Source organism: Leiobunum rupestre, chromosome 2 (genome assembly GCF_980474605.1).
Source record: "Leiobunum rupestre chromosome 2, qqLeiRupe1.1.hap1, whole genome shotgun sequence".
Lineage (NCBI taxonomy): Eukaryota > Metazoa > Arthropoda > Arachnida > Opiliones > Sclerosomatidae > Leiobunum > Leiobunum rupestre.
In genome coordinates this window covers 76,380,673-76,398,189 of record NC_143385.1, presented here as the reverse complement: position 1 = coordinate 76,398,189, position 17,517 = coordinate 76,380,673, and the positions used below count along the sequence as shown (strand labels likewise).

The window sequence follows — 17,517 nt, the reverse complement described above, 5'->3', positions numbered from 1 at the left end:
ATTTTGACTATATCTTTTTCACACAAATCCGATTGAGTTGAAGCATCTTGAATGTTAGGACAAACTTGAATGCACCAATAGACGAAGACTCTTCGTGTTCAGGTCAAGAAACGATATCTTCAAGAACCACCTCTTCTTTCGAAACCATAAGGGTGTCTTTTGGCTCTTTAGGCGTATCATGGGTGTTTGTCTTTGATTTAGTAATTTCTAATCTTCGCAGTAATCTTTCTCTTCTATCCATAATCTTTAAATGTTTATTGGAATTTTGAGATTTGTAACCCAAATTTAAACTTGGGATCCAATCTCTGTTATCTTGGTCTAACAATTTGGCAGGGGCTCCTGAAACAAATATTTGTTAATTTACCATTATTTACTTAAATTTTAAAAGAAACATATAAACTCACCTGTGATGAAATGAAGATAACATATTACACTTTTAATTTTGTCTTTACTTGGTTCTTTCCTTTATAAAGCTTGAATCCACCTTTGCCTCCTTATTTTTGAGTTTTACTATGCCTTGGTTCTTATTATTTTCGTTTAATGATGGAAAGCGATAAAAATATACCTTATTGCCGTCTCGATTTCCGCGTATCGTAAAAAGCGCAAAACTTAATTATTTTAACATGTTAAATAGATAATTTCACGAAATTAATAAGAAAATAATTAAGTTTATTGTAAGCTCTATATGCCGCCAAAACCCTGTTTGCCCTCCAAGGCTCGTTTTCATATTGAGAATATGACGTCACACCTACGTAATTTGGCTAGACCGCGCACAGTGTCAGAGCTTTATTGGAAGTCTCAGATATGCAGCTCTCGGCACCCGGCCTGATATTGAGTATGCAGTCAATCGTGCTTCACAAGCGATGGAAAGTCTGACAATAGCAGATTGGAATTCTGTAAAGAGAATCTTCCGTTACCTAAGAGGTACAACGACCCTGGGGCTGCTGTTTCCATCGAACAATACGATGACTACAATTCCATACTCTGATGCTGATCATGGAAGTTGTGAAAAAACGAGACGCTCTACTTCGGGGATCATCTGCTTCATTGGAAAAACGCCTGTGAGTTGGGATAGCAGAAAGCAAGTATCAGTCGCTCTTTCAACGACTGAGGCGGAGCTAGTAGCTGCCACAGAAGCCGCTAAAGATGTTGTCTGGATCGAGAATATCAAAGGAAGCCTTGGGTTAAAACAATTCAACGAGGTTCCAGTTCTGCGGGTCGACAACGCCGGAGCAATTAAATTGATCAAGAATCCGGAGTTCCACCGTCGCACAAAACATATAAGTATCCGGTAATTTTACTGTTGGGAGCTTGTTCAGAACGGTCAGATCGACGTAACGTACGTGTCTAGCGAGAATCAACTGGCAGACATCCTAACCAAGCCATTACCTGCCACAGTCTTCATACGCCTACGTCAGATGTTGAATCTTTTTGCGTACAACGATATCTTCATCGAGGGTGAGTGATGAAGAAAATTGGAAGCGATAAAGATATGCGATGTGTAAACAAAACAAGTTGGCAAGCCAAAATATACCTCTCCTCGGTAGAATTGTCCCTAGTGGTATTAATTTCTCGAGATAACCCTTAAAGATATATCTCCGCAATTTAGAGTTATTTGTTAAAAATATTAACCCATTTCTATCCCGCCCGGTATAAAATTTTAATTATAATTAAAATAATTGAGACGAAACGACCAATTTTAATTTATTCAGAATATCATAAGTTAAGTAGTTACAACAGTAAGTTAGACGTACTATAACAATGCACAATTGAATTAAACCCTTTAACAGAACAAGTTTATCAGTTAAATATAATACGAAGCAAATTTTAATGAAAGAAATATCTACAGAGGCTTTTTGGAATTACTCGCTTACGAAATACTTGCCGCATCTTTAACGCTCATTTTATTTCAACACTCGCCCTTGATGAAGATACCGTAGATATCTGGTAGTGGACGACTCGTTCACTTCCTGTTGACGTTGTGACGCATACCACATGAAAAAGACCAATGCCGTCCAATTTCCAATATCATATAATGACTCGCACACCCAAGAAATCATTGACTGCGTTAGAAATCGTAGATATCCAAATATCCACACCAAATGTATTTACAAGAAGCAAAAACCTTACCATCAACAAAGCACAGAGAGCCACTTGACTAACCGCCACCTCTTAAAGCAATTAACGTTAAATTATCTCCTTTGAATTAACAGAACTATATATAGGTCGTTAAGAAAGTGGACCACCCACAGGGTCTACCCTTTAACCCTCTAATCTCGGCTGACTGCGCTAAAACAAGATTTAACCTTTAAAAAATACCAGATTAGGCCTTCATAAATTCATTAATAAAAAAAGACTTTATTACCTATTATGCTTACGATGCCTGTCTTAATTTCAGTGAATCTAAGCAGCTATCGGTGGTTCTGTGGTAGAGCGCTCGACTGCCAAGCCGAATGGTCTGGGTTCGAAACCTGGGTGGCGCATTTGTTTTTAATCAATAGAGAAACGCTAAATTAGAATTTCTTCGATGCAATAATTTCAATTTCAATTCTATTTCAATTAAACCAAAATTTCGTACTATATTAAATACGCTTCCGATAAAGCTGAAGGTCTAATTTTCAATAAGGCTTAACAAGTGTCGGTGGTTCTGTGGTAGAACGTCCGCCTGTCAATCAGGAGGTCTCGGGTTCAAATCCCGCCCGATGCGATCGCAAATTGATACTAAGACGAATACCGTGTACAACTGGTGGAAACCCTGCCATTGGACGTTGAGAGGTAGCATTACACTCAGCACTCGGTCCGTCCCAAAGTCATTAAGAAGAAGTTGGAGAGAAAACGCCCATATAAACACAACAGACTCAACATGCACAACCATCAGAACACAAACACAACAAATTCAACACTCACAACCTACGCATAAACATTACAAAAACGTAATACACCAAACCGTCACGACGGTGAGCGAAAAAACACCATCCAAACCAAACCGCAAATGCATTCGTTAACGCTCACCGTCACACGGTGGTTTTGCCAACCCTTTGAGAAACTGCGTACGCAGTGATTACACTTTGCACCGAAAATGCGAACGCGTTCGCAGTCCTGACAGACAGACCCACCCACAGACCCACACACAGACCCACCCACAGACCCACAGACAGACACGGTCGTTGTATAACCCCTCCTAGGGGACTTTGTCCACTCGGAGAGGTAAAAAATCTTTTTCTTGTGTAAATATTTTTTTAAAGAATATTCTATTTTGTCGCACCGATAACGTTTTATTCTTCCATGTTTTTTAATGGTTACATATTCAGTATAAAAACAGCCATGCAAAATGTTACCTTGCTTCAGTTCGTATTGATTCATCTTAAATAAACTTGATTTATCGTTTTAAAATGTTGACTCCGTCTTAATTCATTTTCATCTTGTGTGGAAGCTGCTATTATCATTGAAGCGTAAAAACTTTAATAGAAAGTTTAGAAATGGGCCCCTTACAAGGGGGATTCAGGAGTCTACCCCCATTAATAAGAATTTAATTTTAAAATAAATTCTTAACATATTTGACGTTATTAAAATGTATGCCCTTTATTTGTTTTTATTCAAATTAAATACATAAATGTCAACCTTCTACAATGCGTTTTTTCAAATTCTTCTACAACGGTAATGGGATTTTCTTTTAAAATGTTACAGAATTCTCTATTTATTGACAGTACTGCTAGGTTTGATAATCTATTTTCCGTCATTGTCGTTCGGGACTAACATTTAATTTGATTTAGTGCACTAAAAGTTCGTTCGCAAGAAGCGCTCGATACCGGAATGCATAGCACTATATCGAAGTATCTCAGAAGACATAGAAATTTATCTTTTGTTTCAAGCAAATATTTGTAGCAATCTTCAAGAGAAGCAAATGCATGTTTCTTAACAAGAGTTTTAGCCAAAATAAGTTGCGATTTTAAAGAAGTCATATCATATTCAATTCTTTGTAAAACCTTGCAAAATGAAGTTACATCTTCAACGTTTAAAAAATTTGCATTTTGAGGGTCAGATGCCGATAGTAAATTATATAAACTAGCGTTATTTGTCAACCTTCTTCTTAGCTCATAGTGAAATTTATCCAAAATTTCGTACTTTTTTTTAAATTTTTCCGTTATTGTTAAAGCATCTTCTGACCTTCTACCTAAAGTGCTGTACACTATACTATCTGGTAGTGTCTTACTACTAGCTCTCTTTCTCTTTAGAGAACGCGTTGGCATACTCTGCGGATCTGGTACTATAAGCGATATTTTTCCAGCCAAAGTTGAAGCTTCTTTCCAAATTTCTACAAATTGTTCATCATTTATCGTGTCAATTATCCCAGTGACAGTGGCTTCACACATGTCTACTGCTCGCGAATAAACTAAGTTGGGATTTTGAAGGAACTGAGATAAAACGTTAGTTCTCTCAAGAACTTCGTCTAAAATTATTAGCAATAATAACAAATTGTCGAAATTTCTTAGCTGACTAATATAGCCTCTACACTCAGCGGACTCTTCAGGATTTCCGTTTTCTACAATATTTTCTAAACCTTATAACACCGCGTCAATTCGGTTTCTAAAATAGTGTAACCCTTTTTTCTTGCTGGACCATCGAGTCTGGCAACTTTGCGGAATTTTAAGTATATCTTTGTAACCAAGTTCTTTTTGGGATTCTGGGAAATACTCGCTTCGTAGTACGGAATTGCTTTGAAAATTATAAATTGCTTGAAGTAAACCGAGCAATTCTCTCATCTGCTGTATATTTGAGCAGGAATCTATGAGAACTAAATTAAGGCGATGGGCATAGCAATGCACGTATGGACAAAAACCACCAACAGATTCCTCCATACGAATATTCACCCCATTAGCATTTCCCGACATCACACTGGCACCGTCGTAGCTCTGTGCTATACAATTAGTAATACTTAACCCACTTTCTGATAAAATTTTAATTATTCCTGACGTAATAGCTTCGGCGTTGAAAACGTGTAAATCCAAAAATCCTAAAAAGCGTTCTTTTACCTTTCCTTGGAAAGGATATCGCACACAAACACTTAATTGTTCTATTCCACCGTTATCTTTTGAATCGTCCGCTATAACACTATAATATCCGCCAGAGTTGCTTATCTCATTTACTATCATTTTCTGAATTAGTTTTCCACTGACGCCAATTAGTTCGTTCTGTATTGAGCTGTGTGTATTTAGCGTTGTTTGGCATCTTCTCCGTATTCGATTTAAATTCCGGGCACTTCCTCTTTAGAAAATCAAGAATTTCAAAAAAGTTACCTCTGTTGTTTTCATTGTCACTGTCATTTCTGTGACCTCGAAGTGCTATATCTTGTTGGGCGCAAAGAAGAACGACTTCGACGTGAGTTTCCAAAACTTCTCTGTTCCTAGTTACATCGTCTCGGTGTTGTTTGTCGATATTGCAGACAACTGAACCCTTGTTTTTGGCGTGAACGTAGTCTAGATATTTTCCACGCGCTTCTCGGTGTGCAGATTTTTCAGAAGTAAAGTGCTCTTTCATAACTTTGCTTAAATTTCCCCAATCACAAAACCCAGAAACTAGCGCTGTATCTGGAGAACTTGAAAAATGACTGCAGCAAAAGCAATATACTTTGTCAAATTTTACGGAGTATTCTAACATATCATACTTATACCAAAAAGTACTGAAACTTCTATTTTCTCCGTTTTTTCAACGTTTTTGGGTACGCCGAAAAAACGGGCCGAGCCATAGAAATCTTATACTCCTACCTAGAATGCTGCAGTCTACGGGAGAACCTGACGCCCAGACATTTTGTAGCAACGACTAATGATTATATAGTCTTTGCTTAAGCTTCAGCCAATCAGCGGCCATTAATTGACTACGGCAAGCCGTTAGCGCCATAGCATGGCGGTTAAAAATAGTAGAAGCTCAGAGGATTTTTACAGGATCCATCCGATCCAAGCTTGCAGAATTCCCATAGGTTTTTGCTGGAGTTTTTCACATGAACCACTTCAACGTTTTTGGATTTTTATTTAATGAAAGTGTTAAGATTTTTTGAACTTTTAGTTTTGTTTTCGTATTTACTTATTATAAGGAATATTTAAATGCCATTGTGAGGAAGATAAATAACATTTCGTTTTGGTTCGCTTTGAAAATATTTAAGCCTAGGCCTAACTTTTAAAATAGCAGGCAATGTCAATGGCAGTTTTGGGAGAAGCCGTGACTGAAGGTCCTTAGTATTATCCTTTGTATTTAAAGGTTATTTCACATTCAAAGAAAGTAAATTATATTTATTATTATGTTTGTAGAAACTTAGATAAACAAAAACCTTATGAAAGAGTAATTATATCCCAGAAAAAATACATTACACTAAAGAATGACACTTATGACGAATTGACGACAGTCATGGAATTAAACAGCAACAATCATACTGATAATTGTCTTATTTTTCCAAACTTTACCTTCTATTTAATAATATGCTTTTTCTCTTAGAAGCTTAGCTAAGATAAATGTCTCGCACTCTGCTTAAATTCAACATTCCCCTGTTAAACAACATAAGGGATAGTACTCAACGAAGACCGATATTTACCATGTTAAATAAAGTGTTTTTAAAAAAACGGATATTGCAGTAATTGGATCTAGGACATCTCGTCGCTGGACAACAATTATAGTCCTGGGTTGTTATTCCACTAGGCTCACTGAACTTCCTGAAGTAACTTTTACCAAATCATCAATTTGGAAGCCCGCCGTTTGTTAACATTTCAAATTGCCCCGAGGCTTCAGGAAACCCAAACTTTTACCTGTAAAAAGACACATTACCGTCCACCGCATATCGTTTTCTACATGTGGAAATGAACAATCGAGGAGCCATGATAACAACAAACAACGCAATAGTTATACAAAACGTTTGCATATAAGAGAAAAATCTTTACGAGTAAAGAAACAGTCCATGTTTAAAAACTACATTAAACTCGATCACGGCTCCCTGCACGCGCTCACGTGAGTGCGTGCAGGGGGCCGTGACTCAATTGACATGGGCCAATCAAATGCGTGTTCTTAAGGTGACGTAAACTAAAATCGAATTATTATTTTCAGTAACTCAAACTAGATGGCAACGAGTCGTTGCCGTAGTCACTCTTTGAATCGTGATTAGCTGATAATGACGAAACCTCCGAAAATGTAATTGGCCCATTATGTACTTATACGGAATCCTTCTATGTTATAAGATTTCTATGGGCCGAACAGGGAAACAATCCTTGTCTACGCTTATGTCCAAGAGCTCTTTTGTCCTGGTATTTGATGTCGTCATATTGGGTTTATCCATAGTTTGAGTTAGATTGTCGTTACTGGAGACTGCCACACTTTCTACTACTTGCAACTGAGATTCGGCGGTGGAACCGGCGGATTGCCCAACGGTAGACGAATGCTCTTCCGATGACGCAGAATGGCATAAAAAACTTTTCATCGCTCGTTTCTGGTTCTCAACAAGTGCCTGATTTTTCTTAAATTTTTCACGTTTTTGGGCGCCCGATGCATATTTTTTCTTAATTTCCCCGTTCATTTTTCTTTTAAAATATACTTAACGGAATTTTACGTTTAAAAAAAAACACTAAAAAAGAGAGTATTTGAAATGCCGACTATAAAGTTTTCTTTCTGGACAATGAGTGAATTGGAGATTTCTTTTTACCAACCAGATCAAGGTTTTCTCAGAAATTTTCCACTCAACGATAAGCATATTTCTACATAACTTTCAATACGGAGTTGCTCAGAACTGCCCATTACAAACATTAGGAGGGGGTCATGGAGCTTCTATAAATGGTAGTAATAAGTTACTACTCCACTCCAGCTCCATGGCGGGAAGTCGCGATGGAGAAGTATTAATTGGTGAAAGGAATGTAGGGGAGAGGGGTTTCTAAGAACTCATAACCCCCTTTTGATAAATTGACGGTCAGCTCACTCTCCCCACCTGTAAGCGTCGGTGTCGAAGGATTAAACCCGGTATTGCAAACACTGTCAAAATTGACAGCAGGGAGAATGCCCTTTGAAGTGGGGAGAAAATGACGGTCACTAACGGCACGAGGGAAAAAAAGATATTCAGATCTGCCAGCGATATTATGATGTCGGTAAAGGGTTAAAACTAAATAATTTTTATGAAATATTCATTTTTTAAATTAGGCCCTTCTCGACAAAATTGGGCCCCCTTGAAATTTCAAGTAAGCGACCGCTTACCTCGATTACGGCTGGCGGCGCCACTGTGGCTGGCCACCACCCTCCTTTGCAATATAACCCAACCACCCGCTATAAGGCATTTAAGGTCACTCGATGAAACTGTAAACCATATTTCTGGCTTTATTATCGCTTAATTCTACGCCAGTTGTATTACAAACACAAACCACCGTCTGTGTATATATATAGGTAGTGTCGAGAGTGTCTTGCAGAGTTTCCACATTGCGGGCAAAAGTTCTGATATCTAGTAAGACTCCTGCCACTTCGACTCTGGCGTCTAAGGAGCGTAACGATTTTTTTTAAAGAAATTGTGACTACTTTGTTGGTATTATATGTGTCTTTAACTTTGAAATTAAAACCATTTAAAAATTTCGCGGTTAGTTTTTTGGGCTGCTTTTCAAGAATAAAAATTGGTGGTTTTTGGGCTTATTGAAGTTTTATTTTGGCTGGTTGTCGTTTTATAACCTGGCATCCCTGCTTTCTTTCAAGCAGTTTACGTCTGGTTGGGCGAGGGAATTGGTCTCGGTCATCTGGTTTTCTTCCCTCGGAAGGTCTAGATATTGGGTGATCAACAGGTGATTCGAGGGTGTTGAGGGCATTACGCTTCCCGAATTCCTTACTGTTCGGCTTATGCTCTTCCGGTCGGAATGTCCTGCATGTAGGTCATCTAGGCAGTCGGTGAGGGTTGTTTCGGTCATGAGGGGCAGCTTTGAGGGTTAATTAATATCTAAGCGCGACTTCATCGCACATTATTTTACATTTATCTCGACATGGTCTTTCTTTCGCCCGAGAAACAGTTATCTTCCAATGCTTCTGCTACTTCATTTTGTAGAAAAGCCAAGTAGCTCACCCCATTAAGCCTATTCGGAAGAAGAAATGGCCCAATGACGCGATCTCCTAGTAGACCTGCTCAGACGTTTAAACGAAATTGTACTTGATTGTAATGTGGAAATCCCCGGTTCGGATTTACATCGCTCCACATATGGTTATTCTGGCAGTTATATGGGCCGTCCCTTCCAAAGGAGCACTCGCCGGACGCCAGGATCAAACGGAGGAAATCTTCGTTGGCATCCGCCATGGTACTGAACCAGTTACCGAAATCCAACCTAAGGCGCTGAATAACATCGTGAAGTGCTTGGTGGAGCGTGGCACGAAATGGGTGAAATTTAAGGTGGTTAAGGACACTCCAGACATAATATTTTGACAAGTCCAAATCGGAGCATGCCATTCTTATACTTGCTCGAGGGTAAGCGACAAAGTAGGCCATGACTGTGTCTTCCATATTAGTGTTATGACGCCCAGGTCCGCGGAATCTGGGATTCACATTGCCGTCTCCTTCGAAGTCAGCAACAGCTCGGAGCATAGTGGGGTGATTTGGTTGACTGTCAGGATATAACATTTGAAACAACCGACTTGATAAACGTGCGTTTCCATGACCATTACCGTAGTATAACTCAACCATCCTGGACCGCTGTTCATACTTTTTTACCGGATTACGTAGAGATTATGTTTTTCAAACAAAGCGGTGGCACTTTAAATACTAAAACGGACCCACATTTTAAACGAATCAGAAGTGCAAAAAAAAAGCTTTCAGAAATTCAGTTGGCATAAATTCGACATTTTGTAGACCCTAAAACCTACTTTTTCTTGTTTAATAAAAAACACCAACTTTTTGTACACTTTTTTTAAAAAGTCTTCGGCAGGTGAAATTTTTGCCCTCTTTTTAATTTGCTAGAAAACTATAATAGATCGATGAAACCAAATGCAACTATTATTTATTTTCCAATATCTTTCGTTATTTATCGGTTTCGTCCGCCAAAAATTAATAGTTTGGCGGCAACCGTCAAAACTCATTTTTGACAACTTTAAATATTGGTTCTACGGCTCTGACTCACGCGTTTTTGAATTCACAATGGTCGGTTCATATTTAGAAAGTGGAAAAATTATCCCTCTACAACCAACGGTTGAGAAGTTATCGCGTTTACAAACTTTCGTCGAAACTAGGAAACACCTAAAATGCATCAAGCGATTATTAATAACGCAACTTCGACAGCGATCCAACAACATATATTTAATTAAAGGCTGGTTTAAAATTGTGGTAATAATTATTATAAACAATTTATAACGCAAATAGCTTTTTAAAAGCTTTAGCGTATAAGAACGGATATTCTTAAAACCACTTGCCAAGTTGTCCTAGGAATTTGTTTTTTTTTAAACCGGCGTTTAATTAAATATATTTTCAATATTGTTGGATCACTGTCGAAGTTGCGTTATTAATAATTGCTAAAACTTTTTACATGGCCACGCTCCTATGCAAAATTTTGTAAAACTGCCCGCGTGACCTCTGCAATTTTGGGCAAAGCACCTATCTCCGAACACAAGACGAGTTTAAAAGAGTATCGTGGAAAAATAACAAAATATAATATAATCACGATGGGCCGTCTAGCATCGCGACCAAGAGGAAATAATACCATGAAAAACTTAAAAATACTTTGTCCCCTTCCAATATTGCACAAAACGAAAATTTCACGTACCCTACTATACCACAAACGGAAGTGACGCTAGAAAACGTTAATTTGGATAAATTAAAAAAAAATCACATCTTCGCAAATTTTCATTTCCGCATAATAATTTTGACACAGAAATGTCCAATATCGTCTTAAGTATAAAAAAAATTGGGCATGCAATGGTTCAAATTTAAATTTCATATTCAAACCATATGTAATACATCGGGGGAATTGCGCATACTCTAATGTCCGTGTATAATTTCGTTATATGGTGAGAGTATACGTTAACTGCATTCTAAGTATTAATGGAGGTTCTTTGACAATAATTATTTATCCTCCTGCTCTATCAAATTAAATTAAAACTACATTGCTTTGCTATCTTCAAACTATGACAACTTTCAATTAAAAGAGTTCCAATAGCAAAAATATTATAAAAATTGATATTGATTTCTTAAAGCGCAGTTATTTGAAATAAAGGTTCCACTAGATGTACATTCGGTTGTATATTTAAATATCTAAAGCAACAGCAGACATCAGTTTTTTACTTCTCCTTAAATGTAAAAAAAAATGCCCATATTTTAAAAACTAATACTGTAAAAACCAACAAGTTTTTATGGAAGGGAAAACCGAAGAGCTCGGAGGGCAACCCCTTAAAGCAGTGGGGAGCGAACTTGCAAACTCAACACCGAAGGAGTTGTTCCGAGTTTACCCAGTACCACAAGCTAGGATTGAACCCAGGAAGGAGATTTGCATTTAAGTTCAGTGTATAATTTTTGATATTTCATTTATTAGTGTAATTTGTGTACTTTTCTTTATATTTGTGTAATTACAACTTTATAAGGAATGTGTTTGACCCCTTTTTTCTTCTCGAATATAGCCTAAATCCAAGAGAGAAACCGTTCTTGGGCCGAATTCTGAAGCCCCTTTCTTAATCCCCTCTTAACAGGTACTTCTCCCTAGCTCCCCACTATATACCCGCTCCCTCTGACCTTCAACTAGCGTAAAATAAAACCCCTTTTTATTCTGTTTCTACTGTGTATTGTGTTGTATTGTGGAAAGCGAAAGTTTTCCACGTTTTTTTTTGCCTCCTTTCGGGAAGAATTCTCCAGTAGCCCGACGAGAAGGGTCACTATTTTCAACCCGCAATAAATCAATTTTTATTATAACAACGTATCGTTATTTCAAATTTCAATTATGAGTTATCTACAATTCAGAAAATTACGAGACTAAACCCAACAAATTCTTCAGTCAGTTTGGGGGTTTAATTATCCATAGCTCTCCCTTCAAGTTAAATTAATATTTAGGGCGCAGAAATAAAGAAAAGTCCCTAAGTATTCTTCACTTGCTGAGAGGCGAAAATGCTAACCACTCCGCTACCACACCTAGCAACTAACAATTAAGTTCATCACAATATCATTATCCAAACACTGAATTTTTTATGTATACTTAAAAAATAAGATTTACAAGGAATGTCAAATTCAATAGGCTCAATTTCAATTTAATCACACTAAAAAAATATGTGAAATATATCCGAACTTCAAAAAGGTTTACTAATATCAAAATTTTTTTAACTGCTCTCTGTCAGTACATTTTTAACCCTACTAAATTTAATAGAAAGGAAGTTTCCTCTTTAATAATAATAATAAACACTAAATCTGCCTGACCTACCAGATCTTCACTAGCCGTATAAGTTTATTTTACGAATAGTGTAGGGACCTCAATAATCTTGGACTACATTTAGACAATACATAAAACTTTAAGGTCAAGATAGTATTTAAATAAAATTTAAAAGTATTTCAAAATAATTAATTCTTTTTAAAGCTTTTCAAATCAAATAAATAATGGAAAAGTATTTAAAATAATATTTAAATACCAATATTTTAAATTATAAAATTAGTTATAGGCATGAGAACCATAAGTCTTAATGTTGCTTGAAACTTTAAAGGCAATTAATCAAAAGCCAAGAACACTTAAAATAAAAATTATCAGAAATAAGTACCGATTACATTTTTATGTAATGTAATATCAAAAACGTATTTATATTTAGGGAGGATGATTATTGAGACGATCTGCAAACATGGTAAAATTTTAGCTGCCATAAGAGGGAGAAGAGAAAAGTCACCCATGTATGCTTCAATCACATAATAACAAATAGTTAAATTTAAGCTTATTGTGTTACTTCATTACGTAAGAATAGGCCATTAAAAAGCTCTGCTTAGTAAATATAATTCTGAACATTTTCTATTTGGTCCTAAAAGGATTGAAATGCAATGATAAATTCAAGGTGATTTTGCTTTTTAAATATTTAACACTAGCCCACTTCCTTCCTTACTACTATTGCAGAAACAATACCTCCTTAAGAAAATAACTTTTATCACAAAAAGCATGGAATCAGTATTTTTCGGTGATAAGAGCAGTTATTTTTGATAACTGCTTTTCTAGTGTATTGTTATACCAAAAATTATTCTGATATGTTACAAAATACTAAAATAATTTATTTAAAGCTTCAAAAGGGTAAAACATGGTGCTTTACATGTAATTCTAAAATATATTAGGCAAGCTATCTTCATCCAGACTAATACTTTCATCAAACTCACTTTTAGTAGCAGTACTATTATTTAGCATAGACTCATCTGCGTAGGAATTAAAACTAATGCTTTTTGAATTGTCATTTCCATTCTGTTCATTTTCACTTTCAGAATCGGAAATTAATTGTGCGCGCTTTGATTTTCTATTAAAAGTATGAATAACCGATTCATTAAAATCTGATTTGTTCAGAATTTTTGTAGTAGAAGATTCCTCTACCTCTTCTTCGGGTACAATTTTGGCTTCAGTTTTCTCACAATTATCATCAAAGTTGTCTTCCATGTTCAATTGGGAAGTTGGTGGTTCTTGCTCTTTGAAAACCTTTGTGTGTGTGTCAATATCAGAATTTTCTTTCTCTGTTTCTGAACCAAAATATTCTATATCTGTATCTTCATCTTTCTCTGTTTCATCATCACAGTTTATTTCTTTCTCTGTTTTCGAACCAAAGTTTTCTATATTCATTGAATCATCAGAGTTTACTTCTTTCTCTGTTTCATCTTCAATGTTTACTTTTTTCTCTGTTTCATCTTCAATGTTTACTTTTTTGTCTGTTCCATCACAATTTCCCTTAGTTTTTATTCCAGAAACATGCTCCGCCTCATTACTTGATTCGGAGTCAGACTTTATTGATATCGAATCTGTGTGCTTCAATTTCTTTTTAACGTTAACAGCTGAATCTTGCAACTCCATTGAATTATCTAACCTCTCTTTACTTGAGGATTTAATGACATACCTCTCTTCTTTCCGTTTTTCTTGAAAATCACTTTTATTTACATCAAAGGATTGGATCTCAATTGGATACAGCTTTAGCGATCCTTTTATTTTGGTAACCAATCCTGTTTAAAAGAATTAAATACCATAAAGCTCCAGTACTTGAAATGTAATTTATTTTTGTATAACTATGTAGTGTACAAAAATGTCTTAAAACGAAAAAGGTACTTCATAAAGAAAATATTACTGTACTGCAGAAAACGTGTGGTTTTTGCTTTCCCAAAATAGTGGGGAAGCATTAAGTCTACTTTTGTACTCTTCATATCCAGGCACATAAGAACGTTTTGAATTAAGGAGGGGATGTTAAATTTTGTGCCCCCCCCCCCGTCATTGGCAAAAGTTTTGCGCCCCTTCTACAACAATTTGGCGCCCCTTTCCAATTTCAAGGGGGGGGGGGGGGTTACATTGTACCCCTGTAGGCCGGTGTAGTGCTTAGGTAGAATGTCGGGGTACAAATACAAAGTTCTATTCCACCCATCCCACCTTCCTACGCCACTGTTCAAATCCCTAAAAATTACTTGCATAAACTGTATTTTAAATCTATTGTTGATTTTTTTATTTAATACAGGCATAATCTTAAGTAACTTTGTTGCCACTACACTTCTTTAGACATTCAGAGTAGCGAGAAAAGTGATTTAAAGTGTCGTGGGGAAAGCTATGAGACAGAACCAGCTCAAACTTCATCCTGCCACTTAAGCTAGTTCCTTCAGTATTGTACAGTAACACAACAGACTGACTTTCTTTTAACTAGATTATGACACATTTCCCTCCTTTTCACCAGTGTCATGGTGCAGTTTGTGCAAATTCTTCCGCTTATTTATTCATATTTTCCCATTAAAGACTTATGTATTAAGTATTACGCTCTCAAGCCACTGCTGAACACAAGAGTGCCTTCAATTACTATAACCGTGAACTTACCAGAGTCATTTATGTGCTTTTCTTTTACATCATTAAAGCCATTCTTGTCACAATATTCAATTACAAATTCTCTGTAGGGTGTTGAATGAGTAGGTTTCGAATGAGCATTATCTTCATCGTCAGAATCTTCTATTACAATACAATCCACTGATTTCTGGTCAAATACCTTTTCACCTTCAACATCACTGTCAGGTGCTAAAATACTTGATTCACTAAAAAATTAAACTTAAATGAAATTTCTATAAGTAGATTTAACTATTATTATAATAGGGATAACTAAAAATAACCTCAAAATTTCTACTCATTCCCTTCATTGATGTTAAGAACCTAAATTAAACCCATACATGCAGCAAGCCCAAAAGCTACAGGGAAAAATAATTTTACAACACCCAAGCTAATGCGGGGGACAATCAATGAAGTTTCAACCATTTATTTCACCTAGAGTACAACATTCTATATCTGTAAAAAGTTATTTCACAATGTTTGAAAAACTATTTAACATTTTAGATTTAGCTCCTGGTTCAGCAATTCACAGATATTAAAATTCAATACCAATAAAGTTTATAATGAATATCTGCTCACCAAGTTAAGGTTAGTTAATGAAATTCGTGTAACAAGAATATTTTGCTGTATTGAATCCATTTATAGCCACTAAAAGTCTATATGATAAAGAAATTGCTATAATACAAAAGCCTAACGTAACTTAATTTTCATTTCAGTGAGGGCCTTCAATATTAGCCTTAGATAGCTATTTAGCAGGTCTATTTGGCTGTGTAGTAAAATAAGGGTGTACAATGAATTTGGCATATAATAAAATGAATTTTCATACATAAGTCGTATTTTCATGAAGCAAAGCATATATTGAAGAGTTTTGCAAATATTAAAGAGTTTTTGATTTGGTTTCCATAAATGGTATTAGATTTCTTTCTATGTCAACTAAAATCCTTTAAAAACCATTGAATTTCTGATAATTCTTAGTAAGCTTCTTCTGCCCAAATTAAATTGAAACATCTCGGTATCTCATTGGATCCCTAAACCTTAGGTCTTCCGACAAAATTTAAGTGAATGCTATTTAAGTTTTTCCTCGCCCCCCTTACATGCAGATTGTCTCAACAAAGTCCTTCTCCTAAGGTATAAAATATTCATTCTGGAATTAGACTTAAAACCAAAGCTTACCTTTCATTGTGAGAGTTTATTGGTGTTTTCTTAATTAGGGGAAAGAAACTAGTTATCTTGCCAGCAGACCTATCATTTGCTTTTCCTTGAGAATTAACCTCTGACGAAATTTCAGGAACTAAAAGAGACTTGTCAATTTCAAGGTTACTTTCCCTCTGAAATGTATGTATGCAAAGATTAATAATTCACCGAAGATTAGTACCAATATGAAAATTTATAACATACAATTTTGGAAAAGTAACTATCCAAATTCTTTTCACAACTTCTGGTACTGCTTTCTGACTTCTAATTGTTAAAGAAATTTGCAATGTTAATGTCTAACATTTCAAATCAACATGGCCCTAACCACAAATTAAGAGGTGATGCCTTTGAGTTAAAGTGCAAAACTAGTCATTCTTAAATCTATATTTATTTTCATTAAAATATTTATTACGTGAATAAAGTAAATAAACCTTTAAAATTTAAGGTATTTTGGGTATCGACGATAAAATTTGTCTCATTTTATAAAACAATTACCTTCAAATTTTGTTTTAAGCAATTCCCCTTTACAGGGATAAATTTGGGGCACATCCCGTACCAAAAAATAAATTGGATTTTAGTTTGTATTTAGTTGGTATACACATTTTAGTTGATATTAAGTTGGTTTTAAGTAGGCTCAAGTTGTCAGCATATTTCAATAAACAAGTTTAAGGGGTAATAAGTTGTTATTAGGTTGGTGGGAAAATACTTTTTTCTTTAAGGGGGAAGACTACAGTGGCCATTGTCCAGTTTCGCGCTATTTCCAGCTGAACTGTTTTATTTTTGTGTTTTAACTTATAAAATTAATATTGATGTGTAGAAAAGCCTCTTGTTTAGTGCTTAAAATAATTTTGACTATTTTAAATTTCAAAGTAATTTAATTATTACGTTTTAATTCGGACCCCCGGAGCTAAACATGTTGGGCAAGGGCCCAAACTACCCTTTAGTTATAGCCTTATATCTCGTTAACTATTAATATTAGAATTATCCAAATTATTTTAAGCACTAGAGGAAGGTTTAGCCTATTAATGAAAATATAAATCGATTGTGTAATTGTTAAAACTAAAATGTTCAGCTTGAACGAAAAAGAGGTTTTTACTATAGTCTTCCCCCTTAAATTGGTAATTCATTGGTTTTTAGTTAGTATTTAGTTGGCATTTGTCTCAAATACAACTTATTTTTGGGTAAGGGCAGCTACACATGTTGCACAATTTTGGTCAAATCCGGTACTACATAATTATAAGAAGAACTAATTTATTTAGACAATACTATGTTGATTTGGCATTAAATACTTTATAGTCAAGACTAAATAGAAGTA

General features: G+C 35.6%; 3 protein-coding genes across 3 annotated transcripts in view; 1 reads left to right on the top strand and 2 right to left on the bottom strand.

Moving 5' to 3' along the window:
* The first annotated feature begins 863 nt into the window (after positions 1 to 863).
* LOC149959045 (uncharacterized) lies at positions 864 to 1,295 on the top strand. Its single transcript, XM_090167323.1, has one exon. The coding sequence runs from the start codon at positions 864 to 866 to the stop codon at positions 1,293 to 1,295; it is 432 nt and encodes a 143-aa protein (XP_090023449.1).
* Positions 1,296 to 3,752: 2,457 nt separating this feature from the next.
* Positions 3,753 to 5,658, bottom strand: LOC149959044 (uncharacterized). Its single transcript, XM_090167322.1, has 3 exons — positions 5,298 to 5,658; positions 4,637 to 4,918; positions 3,753 to 4,561 (listed from the first exon to the last, which is right to left on the bottom strand). The coding sequence occupies exons 1-3, from the start codon at positions 5,656 to 5,658 to the stop codon at positions 3,753 to 3,755; spliced, it is 1,452 nt and encodes a 483-aa protein (XP_090023448.1).
* Positions 5,659 to 13,204: 7,546 nt separating this feature from the next.
* Positions 13,205 to 17,517, bottom strand: part of LOC149959043 (DNA excision repair protein ERCC-6-like) — a 47,546-nt gene continuing 43,233 nt past the window's right edge. Inside the window, exons 20-23 of the mRNA XM_090166392.1 lie at positions 16,407 to 16,466; positions 16,182 to 16,336; positions 15,006 to 15,217; positions 13,205 to 14,152 (exon numbers count right to left, since the gene is read on the bottom strand). Coding sequence (XP_090022518.1) covers positions 13,272 to 14,152; positions 15,006 to 15,217; positions 16,182 to 16,336; positions 16,407 to 16,466 — 1,308 coding nt within the window. The 3' untranslated portion in view covers positions 13,205 to 13,271. The remainder of the gene's footprint in view (positions 14,153 to 15,005; positions 15,218 to 16,181; positions 16,337 to 16,406; positions 16,467 to 17,517) is intronic.

Bases quoted from the DNA above. Each gene is read 5' to 3' on its own strand.
- LOC149959045 (XM_090167323.1), top strand. From the start codon at position 864: ATGGAAAGTCTGACAATAGCAGATTGGAATTCTGTAAAGAGAATCTTC.
- LOC149959044 (XM_090167322.1), bottom strand. From the start codon at position 5,658: ATGTTAGAATACTCCGTAAAATTTGACAAAGTATATTGCTTTTGCTGC. The intron at 4,919-5,297 runs GTAACTTTTTTG...CTAATTGTATAG, and splicing joins TGACAATGAAAACAACAGAG to CACAGAGCTACGACGGTGCC. The intron at 4,562-4,636 runs GTTGCCAGACTC...CGGTGTTATAAG, and splicing joins TATACTTAAAATTCCGCAAA to GTTTAGAAAATATTGTAGAA.